The 20913-nt window shown below is 44.4% G+C and overlaps 1 protein-coding gene across 1 annotated transcript in view; it reads left to right on the forward strand.

Moving 5' to 3' along the window:
- CDC40 (cell division cycle 40) overlaps positions 1 to 20913 on the forward strand; it is a 40437-nt gene that overhangs the window by 2295 nt on the left and 17229 nt on the right. Inside the window, exons 2-4 of the mRNA XM_068160530.1 lie at positions 8696 to 8782; positions 10338 to 10467; positions 20110 to 20193. Of these exons, the coding sequence (XP_068016631.1) occupies positions 8696 to 8782; positions 10338 to 10467; positions 20110 to 20193 (301 nt within the window). The remainder of the gene's footprint in view (positions 1 to 8695; positions 8783 to 10337; positions 10468 to 20109; positions 20194 to 20913) is intronic.

Here is a 20913-nt window from a genome sequence, read left to right on the forward strand (position 1 = left end):
TGGCAGTTGAGAATGTAAATCTTAAGTGGTTGGTGTTCTACACCCTAGTTCTAATCATTGTACGTGTTTCTGGTGCCTGCTACCTTGCACAGTTGTTCAATTTACATGCACTTCAAAGAGGAGTAGGTTCTTCACCTTCTTTATTAGCAAGCCTAATTGGTAGCACACTCAGCTACACCCTTTCATCTTTTTGTTCTTACTTAAAGGTGCTTGTCAAATACAGCCCAAAGATCTTACTCCAGGATGTATTTCTTCACTCTCCAGAACTCAGCTGAGTTCTTGCCTCACAACATGAAATTATCAAATCATATTTCTGGGGAAAATAACTTTCTTCCATAATTGAAAGATGAACTGATCTGTAACTACAGTTTACAAGCTTTGAGGGCACGGTGTTTGTTACACCTTCTTACAGTCTGCCTGTTAAAATAAGCCTGTCATGATGTTAATTACTCATAGTAAATAGCATTGAGGTATAATTATTGGTTACTTCAATCCAGTTGTGCTACTTGAATTTTGCATTGGAAAGCTGACTAGATGAAAGTGCATGTTGCTGCTACTATTTTTAGCAGCACTGAAGTGCTGAAAACGTTACAGTATCTGAGGAAAGGTAACGGAGGAGGAAGTGTGCACTTCTGGATCCTTCATCCAGAAAAGGATGCATGAAGCTTAGGGGAGGGCAGCAGGGCTGAAGAAGAGTCCTGCTTCTGTATGAGGAATTATGGGAGGCCAAAACTGAAAGGGAGATGACCTAGGTGAAAAGCATGACAGAGACCTACAGAATCATTGAACAGTATGGAAAGGGGTTGAGTATTCCCTGCCTCTTCCAGCACAGCAGCTACAATCTAACTAGTAGGAGCTGAGTTCAAAGCAGACAAACAAAAGGGTGCATTTCTTCATGCAACATGTAGTAGGGTTAGTCCCATGCCAAGAAATAGTGTGTATGCAAGAAGTTTACACTCTGGACAAGTACTTGAAAGAGATCCATTGAAGGAAGAGGTGTCAGTAAATAAAAGGGAAAGGAGCCTACTTGCCAACAGCTAGGGCTAGGAAAGATCTTCCCTCCAGCAGTGGTCATCATGAGGGGCAGAACAGGTGAAATAGTTCTGTGGTGCCCTCACCACTTGCTGGTGGAGATTCAGTGCTTCTACTTGTTTATTCCATCATGAGTGGACTTCCCTTCAGAGGAAAGTCAGGTCCCGTGACCTCTGCAAGGATTTGTGTCTGTTCATTGACTCATTGACATAGACAAGGCTCTTGTCAGCTTTCTGCTGGAAGTTGTGTTCTCTATATGGCAAAAATAAAGTCCCTTTCTCCTTGTTGTCTCTAACATACAGTAGGTTCCTCCACTAATTGCAGAAGCAGCTCATGAAGCATAGCTCAGCCATCCCATCGTGGCTCTGTAGTAACTGTTGTGGCTAAGGGAGAAGGGCAACAAGGCTGGTGAGAGGCCTTGAACACAAGCCCTATGAGGAGAGGCTGAGGGAGCTGGGATTGTTTAGCCTGGAGAAGAGGAGGCTCAGGGGTGACCTCATTGCCCTCTACAACTACCTGAGGGGTGGTTGTGGCCGGGAAGGGGTTGGTCTCATCTCCCAGGCAAGCAGCACCAGAACAAGGGGACACAGTCTCAAGCTGCGCCAGGGGAGGTTTAGACTCGAGGTGAGGAGGAAGTTCTTCACCGAGTGAGTCGTTCGTCATTGGAATGTGCTGCCCAGGGAGGTGGTGGAGTCACCGTCCCTGGAGGCGTTCAAGAGGGGATTGGACGTGGCACTTGGTGCCATGGTCTAGTCATGGGGTCTGTGTTGATAGGTTGGACTCGATGATCCTCGAGGTCCTTTCCAACCTAAGTTACACTGTGATACTGTAAGCACACACCATCCTGGTGCTTTGGTACTGGTTTTCCGTGGATGCTTTTTGCAGTACAGGGGCCAAAGGGTTTGTGTTGTGTTCAGTGTGGAAAGGGGTTGGGAGTCTCTGTTTCTCTGTTGGATCTATTTACTTCTGACATTGTGCATATGTCCAGAAAAATACTGCTGCTGGGAAAGAAATAGACTTCAGTCAGCTTTCTGTGTTCTTTAAAGTCTAATCCCTGCTCAGATTCAGAGAGGGGGAAGGTACAAAGTCAGTGTGTGACAGGTCTGTAGCGGTGTTGAGCATGTAGTGACTCGGGAGGGGTTACTGCTTTGGTTTCCTCTAACATAGGGGGTTTCCTGCTGTCTTTGACACACACTACCTTGTTGAGAATAGATGTTTAGAACTTGTCATCCTGCAAGAAGCTGGGCTTCTAGCTACATCATTTCAGCATTTAACATCTCCTTCCCTTGCTGGTTGTTTTTTTTAGTCTACTGAATCCAGTGGGATGGCCATTTACTACTAAGAGAGTATGAATGGGTAGAATGACTAAAAGCTGATAACAGCCAAATCGTAATGCTGGGACTGCAATGTAAATGTCATTCATCTCTTGGTAATAAGCCTGGAAACCCTCAGAATGAGATAGCACTGTGTATTTGTCACCCCAAGTGGTTCATGCAAGAATTGGTGAGTGACAAATGGCTTAAGTCTCTGCAGCTCGTGGGATGGGGGTCTTAATTTACCACATTTTAATTTAATGGATGATTAAAACCAATTAAATCTTTTATGCAAAGCAGCTTGCCCCTTCTTACTCTTTGGCTAATTGGTAATGAATTTAGCTGGGGAGAGGGGAAGCTTAGGCTTGAGGTGAGGAGAAAGTTCTTCAAAGAGAGAGTTGTTAGCCATTGGAATGTGCTGCCCAGGGAGGTGGTGGAGTCACCCTCCCTGGAGGTGTTCAGGAGGGGATTGTTCGTGGCACTTGGTGCCATGGTTTAGTAGTCATGAGGTCTTGGGTGACAGGTTTGGACTTGATGATCCTTGAGGTCTTTTCCAACCTTATTGATTCTGTGATTCTAAGGAAACTTTGTAGGTTTATTATCTATAATGCCCAGAAAAAAAACACCATAGAAGACATCACAACTCTCTGCTTGCATTGTAGATGAGAAGATAGCCAAGTCTCAATCCAGTTGACAAGCATTAATTTCCTTCTGCAAGTTTCTGGCACAACTCCAGGCAAATCTTGTGATTGTTGTGTGTTTAGAAAGCACAAATATTGCTTCATTTGTGGATTTACCTGGACAGAATGATGCTCATTACTGATATGTAATACTTTTGCTTTTGTTACAAATGCTGTGGGGCTTGCTGTGTGGATGAGACCACAACTGAGAGCTTCAAATTCACTTGGCATCCCAAGTTGGTGAAAGTTTGTAGTAAGAATGAAATCTTGTGATTGTTGTGTGTTTAGAAAGCACAAATATTGCTAATGCTGCTGCTGTGCAGCTGTGATGATTTTAAAGATATAGTCTGTAATTAGAAGGTGCTCTGGGGAGAGGAATTAGTCTGTTAAAAACATTCAGCTAGGCTATGAAGTGGGCAGATGAGTGAATGGCATCCAGTTTGATTCTGGTTCCAGGCCAGTCCAAGCCAAAGCTTGGTATTTTCAGTGGATGTGCTCATCCTCAGAACTGCTGTTAATGCTACCACAGATCAATGAGGAATCAATTGATCTGAATGTGTGGTAGCTGCTTCTACTGCATTGTTTCACCAGCCACTTGTGGTCTAGGCAACTGGAAAATGCTGATCCCTGCTTTGCTTTGACAAACTTTGTGTTCAGCAATCTCAAGTGTTTGCAAGTATCAGGCTGTTCTTGTCAATGCCTAAATGGCTCTCATTAAACTTAGAGGTAGCCACATATTAGCACAGTGGGGATGTCAGGATTTGGCTGTTAGTTGAAAATATGGTGGATGAAAGGGAGTGTGAGCTGCCTTAACCCAAACCACATGATATCCTTTCTGAGGAGCAGAATTAGCATCCAGCATTGCAGTCCATGCTGCAGCTCATTTCTCTTATTTAAGTTATTGCTTTGATGCCCACTGCAGGGATTTGGCCTGTGTTTAATTCATGAATGTTTTTGTCTTGCATCCATAGGAAAGAAAACCTCAAACCACCTTGGCTTTTTGTTAACCCATCATCATTGAGCTATTTTCTGTTCTATAAATCAAGTGCTTTTCTTAGGGGGTAATGGTTGTGGTTTATGGTGTTCAGGTGGAGTTTTTCTGAAGAATAACAGGGCTGTGTTATGTTTAAGGAATCCCTAAGAAGGGCAGCTGCTCTGGTTTACCATATGTGTAGTGTAAAATCCTTCCTATTTCCTGTGTGCTTTCCTGTGCTGACTTTTCAAGTGGCCAGAGGGCTTTTATGGTAGGACTAAAGGAGCATACCTTGGAGGCAGCTAGACATTTTGTGATCTGTAGGGAGTTATAATGAAGCACCTGCTTGTCTATACTTAGCATCAAAAGCTTCTTTCTGTCTCAAGGTAGATTCCTTAGGAAATGGCAATACTCCAGATACAGCCCCGAGCGCCGTTCTCCACCGAGAGTGTGATGCTGTGCTGTAGGATGAAAGAGGCAGAAGGAGACCATTTAATTATCAAAGAATTTTTTTATTTAAGTCAGATCTGAACTGTAAACCTGATGCTGCAAATGAGTAGACATCACATCTGCTTAAAAGGCAACCAGCACACCAAGTGGCTTGATAACAAGACATCGTCTGCCTCTGTTGTGCCTTGTGTGAAGGGTGATACCTGCATGTGTCTGGGCAAACTCATTTAACCTGTCTACCAAACTTCAGTGGATCTATAGACTGAACAATTTCAGTTCTTGGCTGTCCTTATTTCTGCTAAGTTGTATAATCTGTATCTTTTTTTCAGGCTGAATTAGGTTGTTCAGTTCTTCTATACAGGTCATATTTTCTTCTGATCATTGATTATTTTCTCTCTTGGACCCTTTCCAGTAGCTGCTATGAGGTTCCCAGTGTGATCACTGTATTTCAGCATCTCAGTGTCCTTCCTGCAGTGAGAGGCCCAAAACTGAACCCAGTATTTGAGGTGCAGCCTCACCAGTGCTGAATACAAGGGGCAATCCCTGCCCTAGGCCTGCTGGCCACACTATTTCTAGTAGTGCTATTACCTAATAATAATAATAATGCCATAGAGCCCAGAGTTAAACACTTTCCAAGTTGCAGCAACCACAAGCTGCTTCTCTGCCAGTCATATAGCTGAGCTTTTACCTTTCTCTGGAGGAGCACTATTATCTGTTTAAATTCACAACCTCTTAACCCTCCTTTTTATGATTCCCATGCCATTGTGAGTGGGAAGTGACTTAGGGTAACACTTAGCCCATCACAGAATTCACAGATGCCCTCTTCTTTCAGCCTAGCTACTGATAGTCTTCCCTTCTTCAGAGCCACTTGTGTCACACTTGGGACATAAAGCTGCATGATGGATTGCTCACCTTAGACTTTTAGATAAATCAAGAGCATGTCATGTCTGACCAAAGGAAAAACTGCAGCCCAGCAGAGGGATGTGATCCCTTAGATTACCTTATCTCAGCCACAGCTCTGCCAGACTGCTGCTCTCTGATCCTTTCCCTGTTTGCTGTAGCTATGGCAAATGCTTCTACAATGCTTGCAGGTAAGTTCTGTTGGCTGTTGCTGACAGCAGCCAGCATAAAGGGACAGAGTTGTAAGACCTGTAAGTTTCATTCATAGTATCATTCAGGGTTGGAAGGGACCACAAGGATCATCTAGTCCCAAACCCCCCTGCCATGGGCAGGGACACCCCACACTAGATCAGCCTGGCCAGAGCCTCATCCAGCCTGGGCTTAAACACCTCCAGGGACGGGGCCTCAACCACCTCCCTGGACAACCCATTCCAGGGATTCAGCACTCTCATGGTGAAGAACCTCCTCCTCACCTCCAGCCTGAATCTCCCCACCTCCAGCTTCATTCCATTCCCCCTAGTCCTATCACTACTTTTTTATGCTTTCTGGGTCTTGGAAATAGGAGTTCTTCTGAACTGGTCTTTTGGCAATGTGTGCAGTTGTCCCCAGTGATCTTCACCACACGCAGAGCTTAGGGATGAGGTTTTTCCTCTTGTATAAAACAAACAAACAAGCAGAAAACCCAAACCAGAAACCAGCCCAAGCCAGCAACCAAACAAATAAGAAAGAAAACCAAACAGCCCCCCCAAACCTAAACATTTTGCTTGCCTGTTTGTGAAATGATTCATGGACTGGGCTAATACCTTTAATGTTTCTGCCACCTCTCAGAATCTCATAACACAGCACAAAATGGCATTTATTAGGTGTTGACACAGGGATCATTTGGCTGCTGCAGCTGGAACCCCTGCTGGGTGGAGCCTGATGTTTCAGAATGTATTGTGTCAATTCATTATTCTCCTACCAAGGTTTCCAGGCTTGTAAAACACTAAGAAGGTGAAGTGGGGAGTTGAGGCAGGTTCAAATTGTTCTGTAGGTTAAAGCAAAGCGGCACAGAGAAGCGATGACCGCCTTGTGCTTCGGCAGCCTATTAACAGGTCATCCTTTGATGCCCAAATCTATGAAGGCAGGAATAAGGCTGGAGCTTTTGGGGAGTGCAGCTCTGATAAATGTAACATGTGCTTCAATTTCAAGGCTGGGTGGCTTTCACACAGAAAGATGATGCCTGTGGTGGTCTAGGAATGAGCATATTGTGTGGCTTCCAAGTGACTCAGCACTGTTCCACCAGCAGCGAAGGAGAGCCAGAATTGCTATAATCAGCCAGCAGAGGATCAGCTTTCATGGCACAATCTGTTTCTTTTCTCAGCTGCTGAGCGGCATGTCATAGGACTTAACAGGGAGAAAAAGAGGAGGAAAAATAGCAGCCCTGAAAAATTCCTGACATCCTTGCAAATCTGGGTGTTTTCACTTGTGCAGTGTCTTCCTTTCAAGTAAACTGATGACTGCTCAGTAGCGCTGGCAGTTGAGCAGAGAAGTTTTACCACATTAGTAATTCATAAAATGATAGAATGGTTTGGGTTGGAAGGGACCTTGAAGATCATCTAGTTCCAGCCCCACTGGCATGGGCAGGGACACCTTCCACTAGCCCAGGTTGCTCAAGGACTCATCTAACCTGGTCTGGGGCACCCATGACCTTCATAGGCAACATGTTCCAAGGTCTCACCACCCTCACTGTAAAGAATTTCATCACAGGATCACCAAGGTTGGAAGAGACCTCAAAGATCATCAAGTCCTACCTGTCACCACAGACCTCATGACTAAACCACGGCATCAAGTGCCACATCCAATCCCCTCTTGAACACCTCCAGGGATGGTGACTCCACCACCTCCCTGGGCAGCATATTCCACTGGCGAATGACTCTCTCAGTGAAGAACTTTCTCCTCACCTCCAGCTTAAATTCCCCTGGCACAGCTTGAGACTGTGTCCTCTTGTTCTGGTGCTGGTTGCTTGAGAGAAGAGACCAAATCCCTCCTGGCTACAACCTCCCTTCAGGTAGTTGTAGAGAGCAATGAGGTCACCCCTGAGCCTCCTCTTCTCCAGGCTAAACAGTCCCAGCTCCCTCAGCCTCTCCTAGTAGGGCTTGTGTAAATCTCCCCTCTTCCAGCTCAAAGCCGTTGCCCCTCATCCAAGCCCTTGTTAAAAGTCCCTCTCCAGCTTTCTTGTAGCCCCCTTCAGGTACTGGAAGGCTGCTGTAACATCAGTTTGGTCAAGGTAATTCTGTATCAATGAAGTGACAGCTAAAATTTAACCCTCTGCTGTGCCGCTGCTTCCTTCCGTGAGTGACAAACACTGTGGGTGAGCATTCATTGAACACTGGTGCTCAGAGACCTTCTGCAGTGTAATTACTAGGGATATTATCAATACACTGGCATGTTGTTAATCCCTTTCAAATGCATTTATTCTAGCATTAAAGGTGCAGGAAGCCATACAAGTCATAATACCACAAGATAACATTCTCCTCCTTAGACTGAGCCCTCGAGAGGGGCAGGGGTAGGGCAGGGGGGTAAGATAGTGACTGTTTAGCATCCATGTTAATGAGCCTTTGTAGAGCTGTGAAACAAGGTCCCTGAGCACTGCCACCTACTCAGGCATTTTCTTTCCCCTGTTCTCTGTCTCCCATTTCAGCTGCATGTGCCTCTTGGAGTTGCTGGAGAAATTATTCTTTGGGTTAGCTCCTTTTTCTGGGCCTTTCATCTAGTGAGTTAAATTGTAGTCACAGAAGGTTGGGAAATGTGTTGAAATACTGTAGCTGAATTATGTTTATACCTTTTGGTAAGCACTTGGAGAGAAGGGCTCCTTGGATTCTCTGAAACTCACACAAGTGTTTGTGCTGATGTCTAATACTTTTTTCCCCCCAACTACCTTTCAGAACAGTTACTTGTGCCTCCTGCCTTTTATAGAACTCTACTCTTCACCCCTTTCTATCACATTTGTGACCATTTCAACTGGCTCTTTTTCACAAGGTCTGCTTTTCAGACATCCTCAGGGGAAAAAAACCCCAAGCTTGCCTCCAGTCTTGCTGATTGTTGTACAATGTGTGCATGAAGTCTTTAACAAAAAGTGATAATGCCCATGCAAACTGCCACAAGTATCTTAGACAAATGCCTCAGTGAGGGCTGGGCATTGGATTTGCAATCAGTATGTTTTAAAGATAGAAACTTAGGCCAAGGTACTCTTCTCCTTTAACAGCACTGAAAGTGTCAGCTTGAACTACAGCCTTAGTTTGGTCTGACATGAGGCAATGCCATAGCTTCAGAAGTGGTTTATTAATGTGTCTGTTTTATTTCAGGAAGATGTGGAAACAGGAGTCCACCTTGATCCTGCTATCAAGGAAGTTCAGTACAATCCCACTTATGAAACCATGTTTGCACCTGAGGTAAGAAACGTTATCCCTCTTGAGCACAGAAATGCCTTTGGCTTAAAGGTCAGAGATTCCATTCTCTTATGAAACTCCTGTCAGACATGCCTCCTTTGGGTGCTTGCTGTGTTTTGGAACCTAGTTTGGGCAGACTGGAGAAAGATACTGCACAGGTGTGTTGGTATTTTTAATGCTTCAATTACAGTATTCTCCCTAAAGCTGTTCTAAGGAGAATCTTGAAAGTGTTTACCAGGCTTAGAGCTATGGAAATGAAGACCCAAGCTAGGGAAACAGCATCATGGAGACACCGAGTAAAACATGAACTCTCTTAGTCTCTTACTAGTCTAACACTTCTGCTATTTACTGATCAGGCTACTTAGATCAAAGTGAATGGTTTTCAGGCTTGTGGTTATATGGCTTTTAAGAGGAGGATTTGCCATTAAGATCCAAAGTAGAATTATTCACCTCAAGGTGTTTTAGTAACTGAAGCTATTCTGAACACATGTAGCAGAAAACCCTTTCAGGCTGCATTTGGACTGCCTGGTGAACCACTTTCTATTATATTATAACTGCCAGGCTAGCTGAAAGATAAAAATAGATGTTCTACCATTTAACTTTTTCCTCAGTGTTTTAATTTCTTTGTGGAGTTTGTCTTCTGTTAGAGCAGGGATTCCCGTGCTAGGTGGCCAAAGGCTGCAGCAGTCTGAAATTTCTGCCACAGTTATGCTTCACACTTAGAAAATCTTCTGTGGAACCACATAAATTTGTCCTTTTCATAGCAAGTTTGCATTTTGCAAGGTGGCCTGAAGTGTGTGAGTGAAAAGACTGATGTAAACTTACTATACTTATTACCTTTTGTGTTTTGCTTAGGGAAGCTGTAGTGGGTTGGGGCAAACCCCCACCCCACCACGTGCAGAAATAATGCTGGCAGAGTCTCAGGTGTTTGCAAATATGGTGTGCATAGGGTTTACAGTCCCATTTAATTGATGTTAGTCTCAGAGCATTGCATTTGTTTGTATTGACTGTCCTTTCCCCTAACCATGGTGTGGTCAGGAAGACTGACATTTGTTACCTTGCAGGAAGAAAAGGAAGGCAGAGTTCCATAAGTGTATATCCTGGGATAATATAGTTGCTTTTTACCTGCACCAGTGTATTGTTGGCAGTGTAATTTCTGCATTAAGGGCATGAGTTTGGTAGGACCTGAGATCTATTTCTTGATGTCTGCCCCTTACAAAGGACAAAATGGTGTGGTTTTGTCACCTGAATACTTGTACTGCTAGCATACTGAATGGCAGTGTTTAGTGTCAAGTAGCTGATATTGATTTGGCCTCTGTACCAGTAACACAGGCTAGAAAGCTCACTCATAAAATGAGCTATTCAAAGCAACTGTGTAAGAGATTACTGTGTGAAATAACAGACTAAGAAGCTCATTCAGGAGCCAGAAAGAAATATAAAGTTGAAGTGATTCTGCATTGCAGGTTTTGAATCTTTTTTTGCCCTCAAGAAGTACACACACAGAGAGTTCAGAAATTAGTCATGCTGATAACACTTTCTTTTAACCTTGTTGATGCAGTTTGGACCAGAAAACCCATTTAGGACTCAACAAATGGCTGCACCTAGAAATATGCTTTCTGGATACGCAGAACCAGCTCACATCAACGATTTCATGTTTGAGCAGCAAAGAAGAACATTTGCAACCTATGGTAAGTCCTTAACAGTGGAATTCACCTCCACCTTTCTTCTCTCCAAGCTGGATAAATAAGTTGTGCTGTATAGGACTGCAAGCTGCATAAATGGCTGGTTTTATATTTAATATCTTCACTGATGATCTGGATGAGGGGATTGAGTCCATCATCAGGAAACTTGTGACAGAATGAGAGGACACTCTACAACTACCTGAAAGGTGGTGGTAGCCAGGAAGGGGTTGGCCTCTTCTCCCAGGCAACCAGTACCAGAACAAGGGGAAACAGTCTCAAGCTTCACCAGGGGAAGTTTAGGCTGGAGGTGAGGAGAGAGAGAGAGTCATTGGAATGTGCTGCCCAGGGAGGTGGTGGAGTCACCATCCCTGGAGGTGTTCAAGAGGGGATTGGACGTGGCACTTGGTGCCATGGTCTAGTCATGAGGTCTGTGGTGACAGGTTGGACTCGATGATCCTCGAGATCTCTTCCAACCTTAGCAATACTGTGATACTGTGACACAGCCTCAAGCTGCACCAGGGGAGGTTTAGGCTGGATGTTAGGAAGAAATTCTTCCCAGAAAGAGAGATTGGCCATTGGAATGTGCTGTCCAGGGAGGTGGTGGAGTCACCATCACTGGAGGTGTTTAAAAGGAGACTGGATGAGGCACTTAATGCCATGGCTTAGTTGAGTAGATGGTGTTGGGTGATAGGTTGGACTCACTGATCTCCAAGGTCTTTCCTAACCTGGTTAATTCTGTATTCTGTATTCTAGTCTGTATTTACAGACTTACTAACAAGGAGAAAGGTCTTTGAATGAGAATCCATGCAGCTGGAGATCATAGTACTTACTGGGGAAACCTCATGTTGTAGTTCCCTTTGAAAATGTAATCAAGTGTATGACCTCCTACCAAACCCCTCTTAATTAATCCTTCCATTAGTTGCATCAGTGTAGAAAACACAAATTAGAATTTCACACTTCTCACATGACAGACAACTGTAGATCTGTGATGCAGATAGGCTCTTTCATGTGATCTGAACTAAAGGTAGCTCTCTCATAACCAAGAGGAATCTTTGCTGTCAGATTCTTCCACGGTGGTTGCCTTGAGACACAAGCTGAATGAACAGGAGTTGTAACAAGTGGGAATACATCACTGGAATGCTCCTAGCAAAGACAGACCCAAAGAACTCTATCTTGGTGGTCATTATGCTTGCTGCTTTCTTACCTTGAGGAGCCCTTTTCACTTGAAAATAATTGCATTTGAAATATGAAACACTGGAGTTGTGGAAAGGCTTGAGTTTGAAATAGACCTTTGTATGGATTGTAAGGTAAATGGATTTTTCATGGGGAAGACACGGAAAGGCTATGGATTCTAAGCATTCTTTTGGGGGTGTTTGAAGGAACAAAACTGTTACATGTAATTGCATATAGCTAATACACAGAACATATAGCAGTACTGTGTAACATGTAATTGCATATTGCAGTGGTTAATTGTTCTAGTGGGTTTCATTGACAACTTTTCCTTTCAAACTTTCATTTCTCTTTTAAACTTGTCTGCCAGGGCTTGTCTTGCAAATAGGAATCTCTGTGTTCAGTTGAAGTGTCACTTTAGAATGGCATGGCATGGAATGGAATAGAATAGAATTAACCAGGTTGGAAAAGACCTTTGAGATCAAGTCCAACGTATCACCCAACACCATCTAATCAACTGAACCATGGCACCAAGCACCCCATCCAGTCTCCTCCTAAACACCCCCAGTGATGGTGACTCCACCACCTCCCCAGGCAGCCCATTCCAATGGCTCTCTCTGTGTAGAACTTCTTCCTAACATCCAGTCTAAACCTCCCCTGGTGCAGCTTGAGGTTGTGTCCTCTTGTTCTGGTGCTGGTTGCCTGGGAGAAGAGACACACACACACACACCCCCCACACCTGGCTACAACCTTAATTCCATGCCATAATTTTAACTTATTTGACTGCAATTTTTTTGTTTGAGCTTGACAGACAGTGTGGGTAGGAGCCTGTGCAGGATCTGAACAGATTACATTTTGGTTCTGTGAAGTGAAATGCTGCACTGTGTGGGTTGTGCATTTTTTTTGGGGTGTGTAAAATAAATATTGGGGGGAGAAAGGGTCTGTAGGCATACAGTCTTTGCTCTTGGGGCTTTGCTTGTGATGTTGTGTTTGGGAGAAAACAGAATTAGTAAGTCTGCTCAAAGCTTGTTACTGTTCTCTGTCATCAGTGTACAGCAGCTGCCTTGAAAGCTGTATTGCAAGAGAGTAAAAATGTATTTTCAAGACCAATAACATTGACAACTCTGCAGCTATCATGTTCAACTTTCCAGAAACATTCCATGGATAAGGATCTGGGTACAGTGAAAATGGAGCTATGAAAAGGCTGAGATGGACAATTTAAACTGCCAGAATGAGCACTGAGAGGCTGGAGTTCAAGCTAGAGGCTGCAGTAAATGAGCATGATATCCTGGCTGTCTAGGAGGTCTATTAAAACCAGCACTCCTTTAAGTTGTCAGAAAGTTGTCAAATATTCTCTTTCCCATTTGGAAGGAGAAAATAAATGTCTCCTCAGAAGAGACCATGTATAAAACCCCCAAGTATAATAGCCAGGCATAAATCTAAGTCCTTAATGACTATGTTACCCCATGCTTGAAGAACAGAGAGTAAACCTCTTCATTAAAAGCTGCAGATCTTGAGACCTCTGGCCTGTGTTGGGCAGTTTAGCATCATTGTGCTGTAAGGCAGGCAGCCTCAAACAAATCTGCAGTGACTGGCATCTAGATAAGCAGTGGCTACAAGTGAAGGATGAGCGTGGTACACGTCAGAGATGGTGGTAAAGGAGACCATGTATCTAAAGCAGTTCCAAAAGAGCTTTATATATCATCTTGAAAGTTAATACATATGCAGTGAGAAACTTCCATCCCTCATCACCAACCCAAGCAGTTTTTGGCAAACGGTCTTTCTCACCTACTTCTCCTGCAGGAAATACTTACCATCCAAAAGACTTTTTCCCTGTGGTGCTTGCATGGCTCAGAACATCCATGCTGGCATTGACTGAGCGGCCTTCCAGTCCTCCTTTGCTTCTCAGGGTTGATAGGTAGTGCATTAGGGCTGTTGTTAAAATGTCTATCCTTTAAAAAAAGAAGAGTCTTAAAATCAAGTTTCCTGCGCTGCTCAGATGGCTTCTTGGTCATGAGGCTCTCTGCCTGCTTCACAGTACAAGTGCATGGTGTAAAATTGCTGCTTTCCTGCTTTCCTACTGTTTTGCATGGGTTTAAAATCTGCATAAACATTGTAGCTGGTTGTGTAATCGTTGAGACTTTATTGCTACCACCCCAGCCCCGCAGTGCTGCAAATACAAACTATTTTTCATCTTCCCTTCAGCAGCCCTATCAAGCCATGTGTCATTGTTGTCTCTAATGCTTCACATATTGACACAGCCTTGGGGCACATCATTTTTTGCCTTCTGTCCTTCATCTCTGGCTAGACTGACAAGTGTGTTTCTTCAATCTTCTCCAGGGCTTCCCTCCCCCCCACAGTGTGTTACTGGTGCTCTTCCTTTCTAGCCAAGTTTTTCTTCTAAATACTTTGCTCAAAACTGAATTAGACCAGTTTAGATCTAGGGGCTAGAGCTAGATCAGGCCTTGCCACTACTGTTCCATGCTTTATATTTTTTTCTCTTTACTGTAAATCTCAGACTTACTTTCCCTTCCCCCCCTCCTTTTTCTTTCCTTTCCTTCTCTTCTTTCCTTTCCTTCTCTTCTTTCCTTTCCTTCTCTTCTTTCCTTTCCTTCTCTTCTTTCCTTTCCTTCTCTTCTTTCCTTTCCTTCTCTTCTTTCCTTTCCTTCTCTTCTTTCCTTTCCTTCTCTTCTTTCCTTTCCTTCTCTTCTTTCCTTTCCTTCTCTTCTTTCCTTTCCTTCTCTTCTTTCCTTTCCTTCTCTTCTTTCCTTTCCTTCTCTTCTTTCCTTTCCTTCTCTTCTTTCCTTTCCTTCTCTTCTTTCCTTTCCTTCTCTTCTTTCCTTTCCTTCTCTTCTTTCCTTTCCTTCTCTTCTTTCCTTTCCTTCTCTTCTTTCCTTTCCTTCTCTTCTTTCCTTTCCTTCTCTTCTTTCCTTTCCTTCTCTTCTTTCCTTTCCTTCTCTTCTTTCCTTTCCTTCTCTTCTTTCCTTTCCTTCTCTTCTTTCCTTTCCTTCTCTTCTTTCCTTTCCTTCTCTTCTTTCCTTTCCTTCTCTTCTTTCCTTTCCTTCTCTTCTTTCCTTTCCTTCTCTTCTTTCCTTTCCTTCTCTTCTTTCCTTTCCTTCTCTTCTTTCCTTTCCTTCTCTTCTTCCCTTTCCTTCTCTTCTTCCCTTTCCTTCTCTTCTTCCCTTTCCTTCTCTTCTTCCCTTTCCTTCTCTTCTTCCCTTTCCTTCTCTTCTTCCCTTTCCTTCTCTTCTTCCCTTTCCTTCTCTTCTTCCCTTTCCTTCTCTTCTTCCCTTTCCTTCTCTTCTTCCCTTTCCTTCTCTTCTTCCCTTTCCTTCTCTTCTTCCCTTTCCTTCTCTTCTTCCCTTTCCTTCTCTTCTTCCCTTTCCTTCTCTTCTTCCCTTTCCTTCTCTTCTTCCCTTTCCTTCTCTTCTTCCCTTTCCTTCTCTTCTTCCCTTTCCTTCTCTTCTTCCCTTTCCTTCTCTTCTTCCCTTTCCTTCTCTTCTTCCCTTTCCTTCTCTTCTTCCCTTTCCTTCTCTTCTTCCCTTTCCTTCTCTTCTTCCCTTTCCTTCTCTTCTTCCCTTTCCTTCTCTTCTTCCCTTTCCTTCTCTTCTTCCCTTTCCTTCTCTTCTTCCCTTTCCTTCTCTTCTTCCCTTTCCTTCTCTTCTTCCCTTTCCTTCTCTTCTTCCCTTTCCTTCTCTTCTTCCCTTTCCTTCTCTTCTTCCCTTTCCTTCTCTTCTTCCCTTTCCTTCTCTTCTTCCCTTTCCTTCTCTTCTTCCCTTTCCTTCTCTTCTTCCCTTTCCTTCTCTTCTTCCCTTTCCTTCTCTTCTTCCCTTTCCTTCTCTTCTTCCCTTTCCTTCTCTTCTTCCCTTTCCTTCTCTTCTTCCCTTTCCTTCTCTTCTTCCCTTTCCTTCTCTTCTTCCCTTTCCTTCTCTTCTTCCCTTTCCTTCTCTTCTTCCCTTTCCTTCTCTTCTTCCCTTTCCTTCTCTTCTTCCCTTTCCTTCTCTTCTTCCCTTTCCTTCTCTTCTTCCCTTTCCTTCTCTTCTTCCCTTTCCTTCTCTTCTTCCCTTTCCTTCTCTTCTTCCCTTTCCTTCTCTTCTTCCCTTTCCTTCTCTTCTTCCCTTTCCTTCTCTTCTTCCCTTTCCTTCTCTTCTTCCCTTTCCTTCTCTTCTTCCCTTTCCTTCTCTTCTTCCCTTTCCTTCTCTTCTTCCCTTTCCTTCTCTTCTTCCCTTTCCTTCTCTTCTTCCCTTTCCTTCTCTTCTTCCCTTTCCTTCTCTTCTTCCCTTTCCTTCTCTTCTTCCCTTTCCTTCTCTTCTTCCCTTTCCTTCTCTTCTTCCCTTTCCTTCTCTTCTTCCCTTTCCTTCTCTTCTTCCCTTTCCTTCTCTTCTTCCCTTTCCTTCTCTTCTTCCCTTTCCTTCTCTTCTTCCCTTTCCTTCTCTTCTTCCCTTTCCTTCTCTTCTTCCCTTTCCTTCTCTTCTTCCCTTTCCTTCTCTTCTTCCCTTTCCTTCTCTTCTTCCCTTTCCTTCTCTTCTTCCCTTTCCTTCTCTTCTTCCCTTTCCTTCTCTTCTTCCCTTTCCTTCTCTTCTTCCCTTTCCTTCTCTTCTTCCCTTTCCTTCTCTTCTTCCCTTTCCTTCTCTTCTTCCCTTTCCTTCTTTCCTTCACAAGCAATTGGTGTCCTTTTTAATAAGAAACAACTTTCTGTCTGTGAATCTCCAAGCTCTTTGTTGGGTGTTCAGTGACTTGGTTAGAGCAGGATTATTTCAGCAGTCAGACTGCTATTTTAGGATCTTAAATGCAGTGACACTCCTCATCTTTTTGTCATCTGCTCATGTTACCTGCAACACCTCCAGTTACCTGTTACAACTGTAGGCACTTTCTTCCCTCATCACTTAGATTCTGCAGAGCCCAGTGCCTTCAGAATGGGTTAGTCCAGCTGTATTTTTCCTGGTACCTGAGATGTCTGGGGCTCTGGATGCTGCCTTGCACAGTATGCTGTAAACATACTTTAATTGGCTGTCTTTCTGGAATGCACATCAAAGTGTGATTATTTAACCAACTGTTTTCAGACCTACTGAAATTATGGATGTAGGTGGAGTTGTTCCTTTCCCTGCTAAAATGTAGCATGAAATATCTGCCTCTTAAATAAAACTGAAGGAGAGACAGAAGCCGGGGCACATTAGATGGCAGACCAGCTGAGAAGGATAAAAGCAAGCTGTCTTTTGCAGCTGTGTTGAGGAGTCCCAGCCAGAAAGAAGAGATTCTCTTTCACATCTCCACTGGAAAGTAGAAATTGTTCAGAGCTTTTCTGTGAGGATGATGCTAGACCCAATGAGAATGAGGCTGGACCAAATTCAACCCAGCTATAAGAAGCCTCCACTTCCACGGGAAGCTGTGCTTGGCCCAGGGGCCCTATTCATAGGAATACTGTCCCTCTTTTACAAGTATCAAATAGAGTCCCAGAGCCTGTGTCAATACAGTTGGAGGACAAGTAAACCTCTGTATTGATTTTGACATCAGTCCAAAGTAATATCTCTCTGCTGTTAACAGAAAACCCCTTGAGTTTGGGAGAGAGCTAATTGAAATAGTGGCTTAATAAAAGCAGGCACTTAGCAAAGCCCAGTTCCAGTGCCTGCTCAGTTTGCTTGTCTGTGGAAGTAAATCCTAATAATAGCCTAGGAGAATTTTGTTTGTTGTTTGGTTTAGGTATGATGGCAACTTAGGACACAGGTATGTATTTCTCTCCTTGTATCATATTCATGGAGCATCAGGCCACATGCTGTTCCACAACTGGGTCTTACCAGACTTGTAGCTGCTCTGCAGGGGGATTTGTATTGGGAACACTTTTGTATGGAAGCACTTGCTGTGCTCTTGGAATGGCTCCTCTACCAATTGCAATCATTTTTATGTCTGTGTTTGGTTTGTTTTTCTCAGCATCTAAAAAGAAATGAACTAGGCCTGAGAAATGTTTAGGGAAATAGAAATAGAATAGGATAGAATAAACCAGGTTGGAAGAGACCTTCAAGATCATTGTGTCTCAACCTATCATCCAACACCACCTAATCAACTAAACCATGCAACCAAGCACCCTGTCAAGTCTCCTCCTGAACACCTCCAGTGATGGTGACTCCACCACCTCCCCAGGCAGCCCATTCCAATGGGCAATCACTCTCTCTGTGTAAAACTTCCTCCTGACCTCCAGCCTGAACCTCCCCTGGCACAGCCTGAGACTGTGTCCTCTTGCTCTGGTGCTGGCTGCCTGGGAGAAGAGACCAACCTCTGCCTGTCTACAGCCTCCCTTCAGGTAGTTGTAGAGAGCAATAAGGTCACCCCTGAGCCTCCTCTTCTCCAGGCTAAGCAACCCCAGCTCCCTCAGCCTCTCCTCACAGGGCTGTGTTCCAAGCCCCTCACCAACTTTATTGCCCTTCTCTGGACATGCTCCAGCAAGTCAACCTCCTTGCTAAACTGAGGAGCCCAGAACTGGACACAGGACTCAAGGTGTGGCCTAACCAGTGCAGTGTACAGGGGCAGAATGACCTCCCTGCTCCTGCTGGCCATATTGTTCTTGATGCAGGCCAGGATGCCATTGGCCCTCCTGGCTGCCTGGGCACACTGCAGGCTCATGTTCAGCCTACCATCAACCAGCACCCCCAGGTCCCTCTCTACCTGGCTGCTCTCAGCCACTCTGACCCCAGCCTGTAGCACTGCATGGGGTTGTTGTGGCCAATGTGCAGAACCCGGCACTTGGATGTGTTCAATCTCTTGCCGTTGGACTCTGCCCATCTGTCCAGCCTGGCGAGGTCCCTCTGCAGAGCCTCTCTACCCTCCAGCAGATCAACTCCTGCCCCCAGCTTGGTGTCATCAGCAAATGTACTGCTGATGGACTCAATGCCCTCATCCAGATCATCAATAAAGATGCTAAAGAGGATGGGGCCCAGCACTGATCCCTGGGGGACTGAGCACTGATCCCTGGGATGGATTTGGTTGTTGAGAGATTCTCAACTTGCGTGCACTCAAGTGCTTTGGTGGGCCACTGGTCTCTGGGGTGGACTGAGTGCTCTCCCACTGCTCATAATTGTCCCTGTGAACAAAGATGTCAGGGTTAGATTGTGTGCTGTGGGATTTCTTTGCTTTTGGGGGTGTGACTGCTTTAACCTGTGGTTGCCTTTTCCCATCGTGATCCAGAGCAATTCTCACTGGGTCCTCAAGGGACATTTTATGACCTGAATAATATTTAATGAGCATTAGTGCTGTGTCCAGCAGGGTGCAGTCTTCCCCAAAAGAAAGCCATGGTGGTCAGCAACTGTTCAGTGCACCTGTTCCTTGGAAACTAGGTGAATTTGTCTGTCTCATTCATGTGAGATCATGCTAGTCACTGCAGGGGAAGCAGAGGGAAAACTGCAAGATGTAGTTATTAAACTGAAAACCTCACCATCAGAAATGGTAAATATCCTGAATAGCTAGGAAATGGTGATACAGTTTGTGGAATATTTTCAAGGCTCAGTGCAGCAGCTTTGGGGTTTGTGTTTGGTTGGTTTGGGGTGTGTTTGTTTCTAAACAAGACTCAAGAGCTGCAATCAAGAAATGGAGATGTGAATACTTAATTCTCTTAAGAATTCAAGGCTATTGTTGCTGCCTCTGACACCATCCATGCTAGTTAAATGGCTTTCCAGTTGAAGGAACAAGCTTTCCCAACTCTGGCAGGAGGAGGATGGAAAAATATCTGCTGGAGGACACAGAATACTCACAAAGTCCTACAAAACTTGGTTTGCTTTCAAGTTTTTTTCCCCCTCCATCTCTGTCCTCTTCCCTCCAGCTATCACCATCCCCAGGACTGCCAGAGATAGCAATGCTCTTTTTGACCCAGCAGAGGCAGGGGGCTGCAGGGGCAGAGCTTGCTGATAAAGCTGGAGGGCTTTGTGTCCATCAGCTATGGGCTGGTTTCAGCATGCCTTACTGGCTTTGCAAACCCAGGAGCAGTGCCCTGAACTGAAGCAGCATCTACAGAGAATCACATTACTAAAATAAGTTGGGTTTTTTTAGCAAGTCTTTTCCTCATGCCACATTCCAACCAGAAGCTGCTACAGCATTTCAAAGTCCAGTGTTTGCATTGAACTCCCTTGGAGCAGGATATTGGGCCAGGAGCCTTCTGGGGTCCCTTCCCACCAGAAAGATTTTGTGACTTTGCTTCCTGTAACTGTTGTCTTGTTGTGTCTTGATTGTTGCCGATTAACAGTTGTGTGCTTCTCTGTCTTGTGCAAATTTAAACATCCTGGCAGCAATTCTTACTCAAGGACCTCATGGTGATCCTTTGTAGTGACCTTAACACTCAGGCCAAGTGAAACGTGGAGGAGACTTCATTTTTGAAATCGCCTTGACAGCTAGAGGGGAAAATAATTATGGAGGAGGGGGGGCAGAGTAATACAAGCTGTACAAAACCAAGCAGCTTGAAATAACAGCATTTTATTTCCTCTCTTGTTCCAGGTTATGCATTAGATCCCTCTATAGACAATGCTGAAGTTGCTACCAAATACATTGGCTCTGTAGAAGAAGCTGAAAAAAACCAAGGTAATGAATTCAGGATCTGATACAAATTACTTGCAGCTGATGACTTGGTAAAGGAGAAATGGAAATGGGTATTGGCAAAACAAGGAGTTATGAGAGACTTGCCCATGTCCAAAGACACAACAAAGAAAGCAGAGTTGCAATTGCAATGTGAAGAGGGAAGAGAGTGGGACTGGAGTGCTTTGTTTCCTTGAAGTAGCAAATCTTTCAGGCTGTCAAACCTGAAATTGGGATTTGCAAGTGGAGCCCAGCATGTGCCATTGCATGAATGGAACTGATCTGTCTAGCTGAAACAGCTTTTTGGACCTCTTATAGTCCATCTCAGTGAAAAACGTGTCACGTATCTGCATTGGGGTAGCTGTGTGTTGGCCTAATCGACCTCACTGCGCTCCTCAGGAGCAAAGTGACACTCTGTATGCAAGCTCCAGCACGCCTATGGGATGTTGCACCTTATCTCTGCTTAACACAGTTGTTTGGGTTATTTGGAAAAGAAAAAAGCACTGGAAGGCTGCCAAATGGTAAAGGTGTGGCCTGCCACTGAGAGGACTGACTACCAGAGGCATGGGGTTTGTAAAGAATACCTTGATACGAGATATTTAATACTCAGAGTGACTTTGTTTGCCCTGGGAAGTAGTACTTGTGTAAACTTTATGGCTATGCTTTCCCTTACATGTCTGTTTTTAACATCTTATTCACACCTCCATGCAAAGGCTCCTTACTTCT

Source organism: Melanerpes formicivorus, unplaced genomic scaffold (assembly GCF_026170545.1).
Source record: "Melanerpes formicivorus ecotype bairdi unplaced genomic scaffold, bMelFor1.0.p_v2 SCAF_50, whole genome shotgun sequence".
NCBI classification, from domain to species: Eukaryota; Metazoa; Chordata; class Aves; order Piciformes; family Picidae; genus Melanerpes; species Melanerpes formicivorus.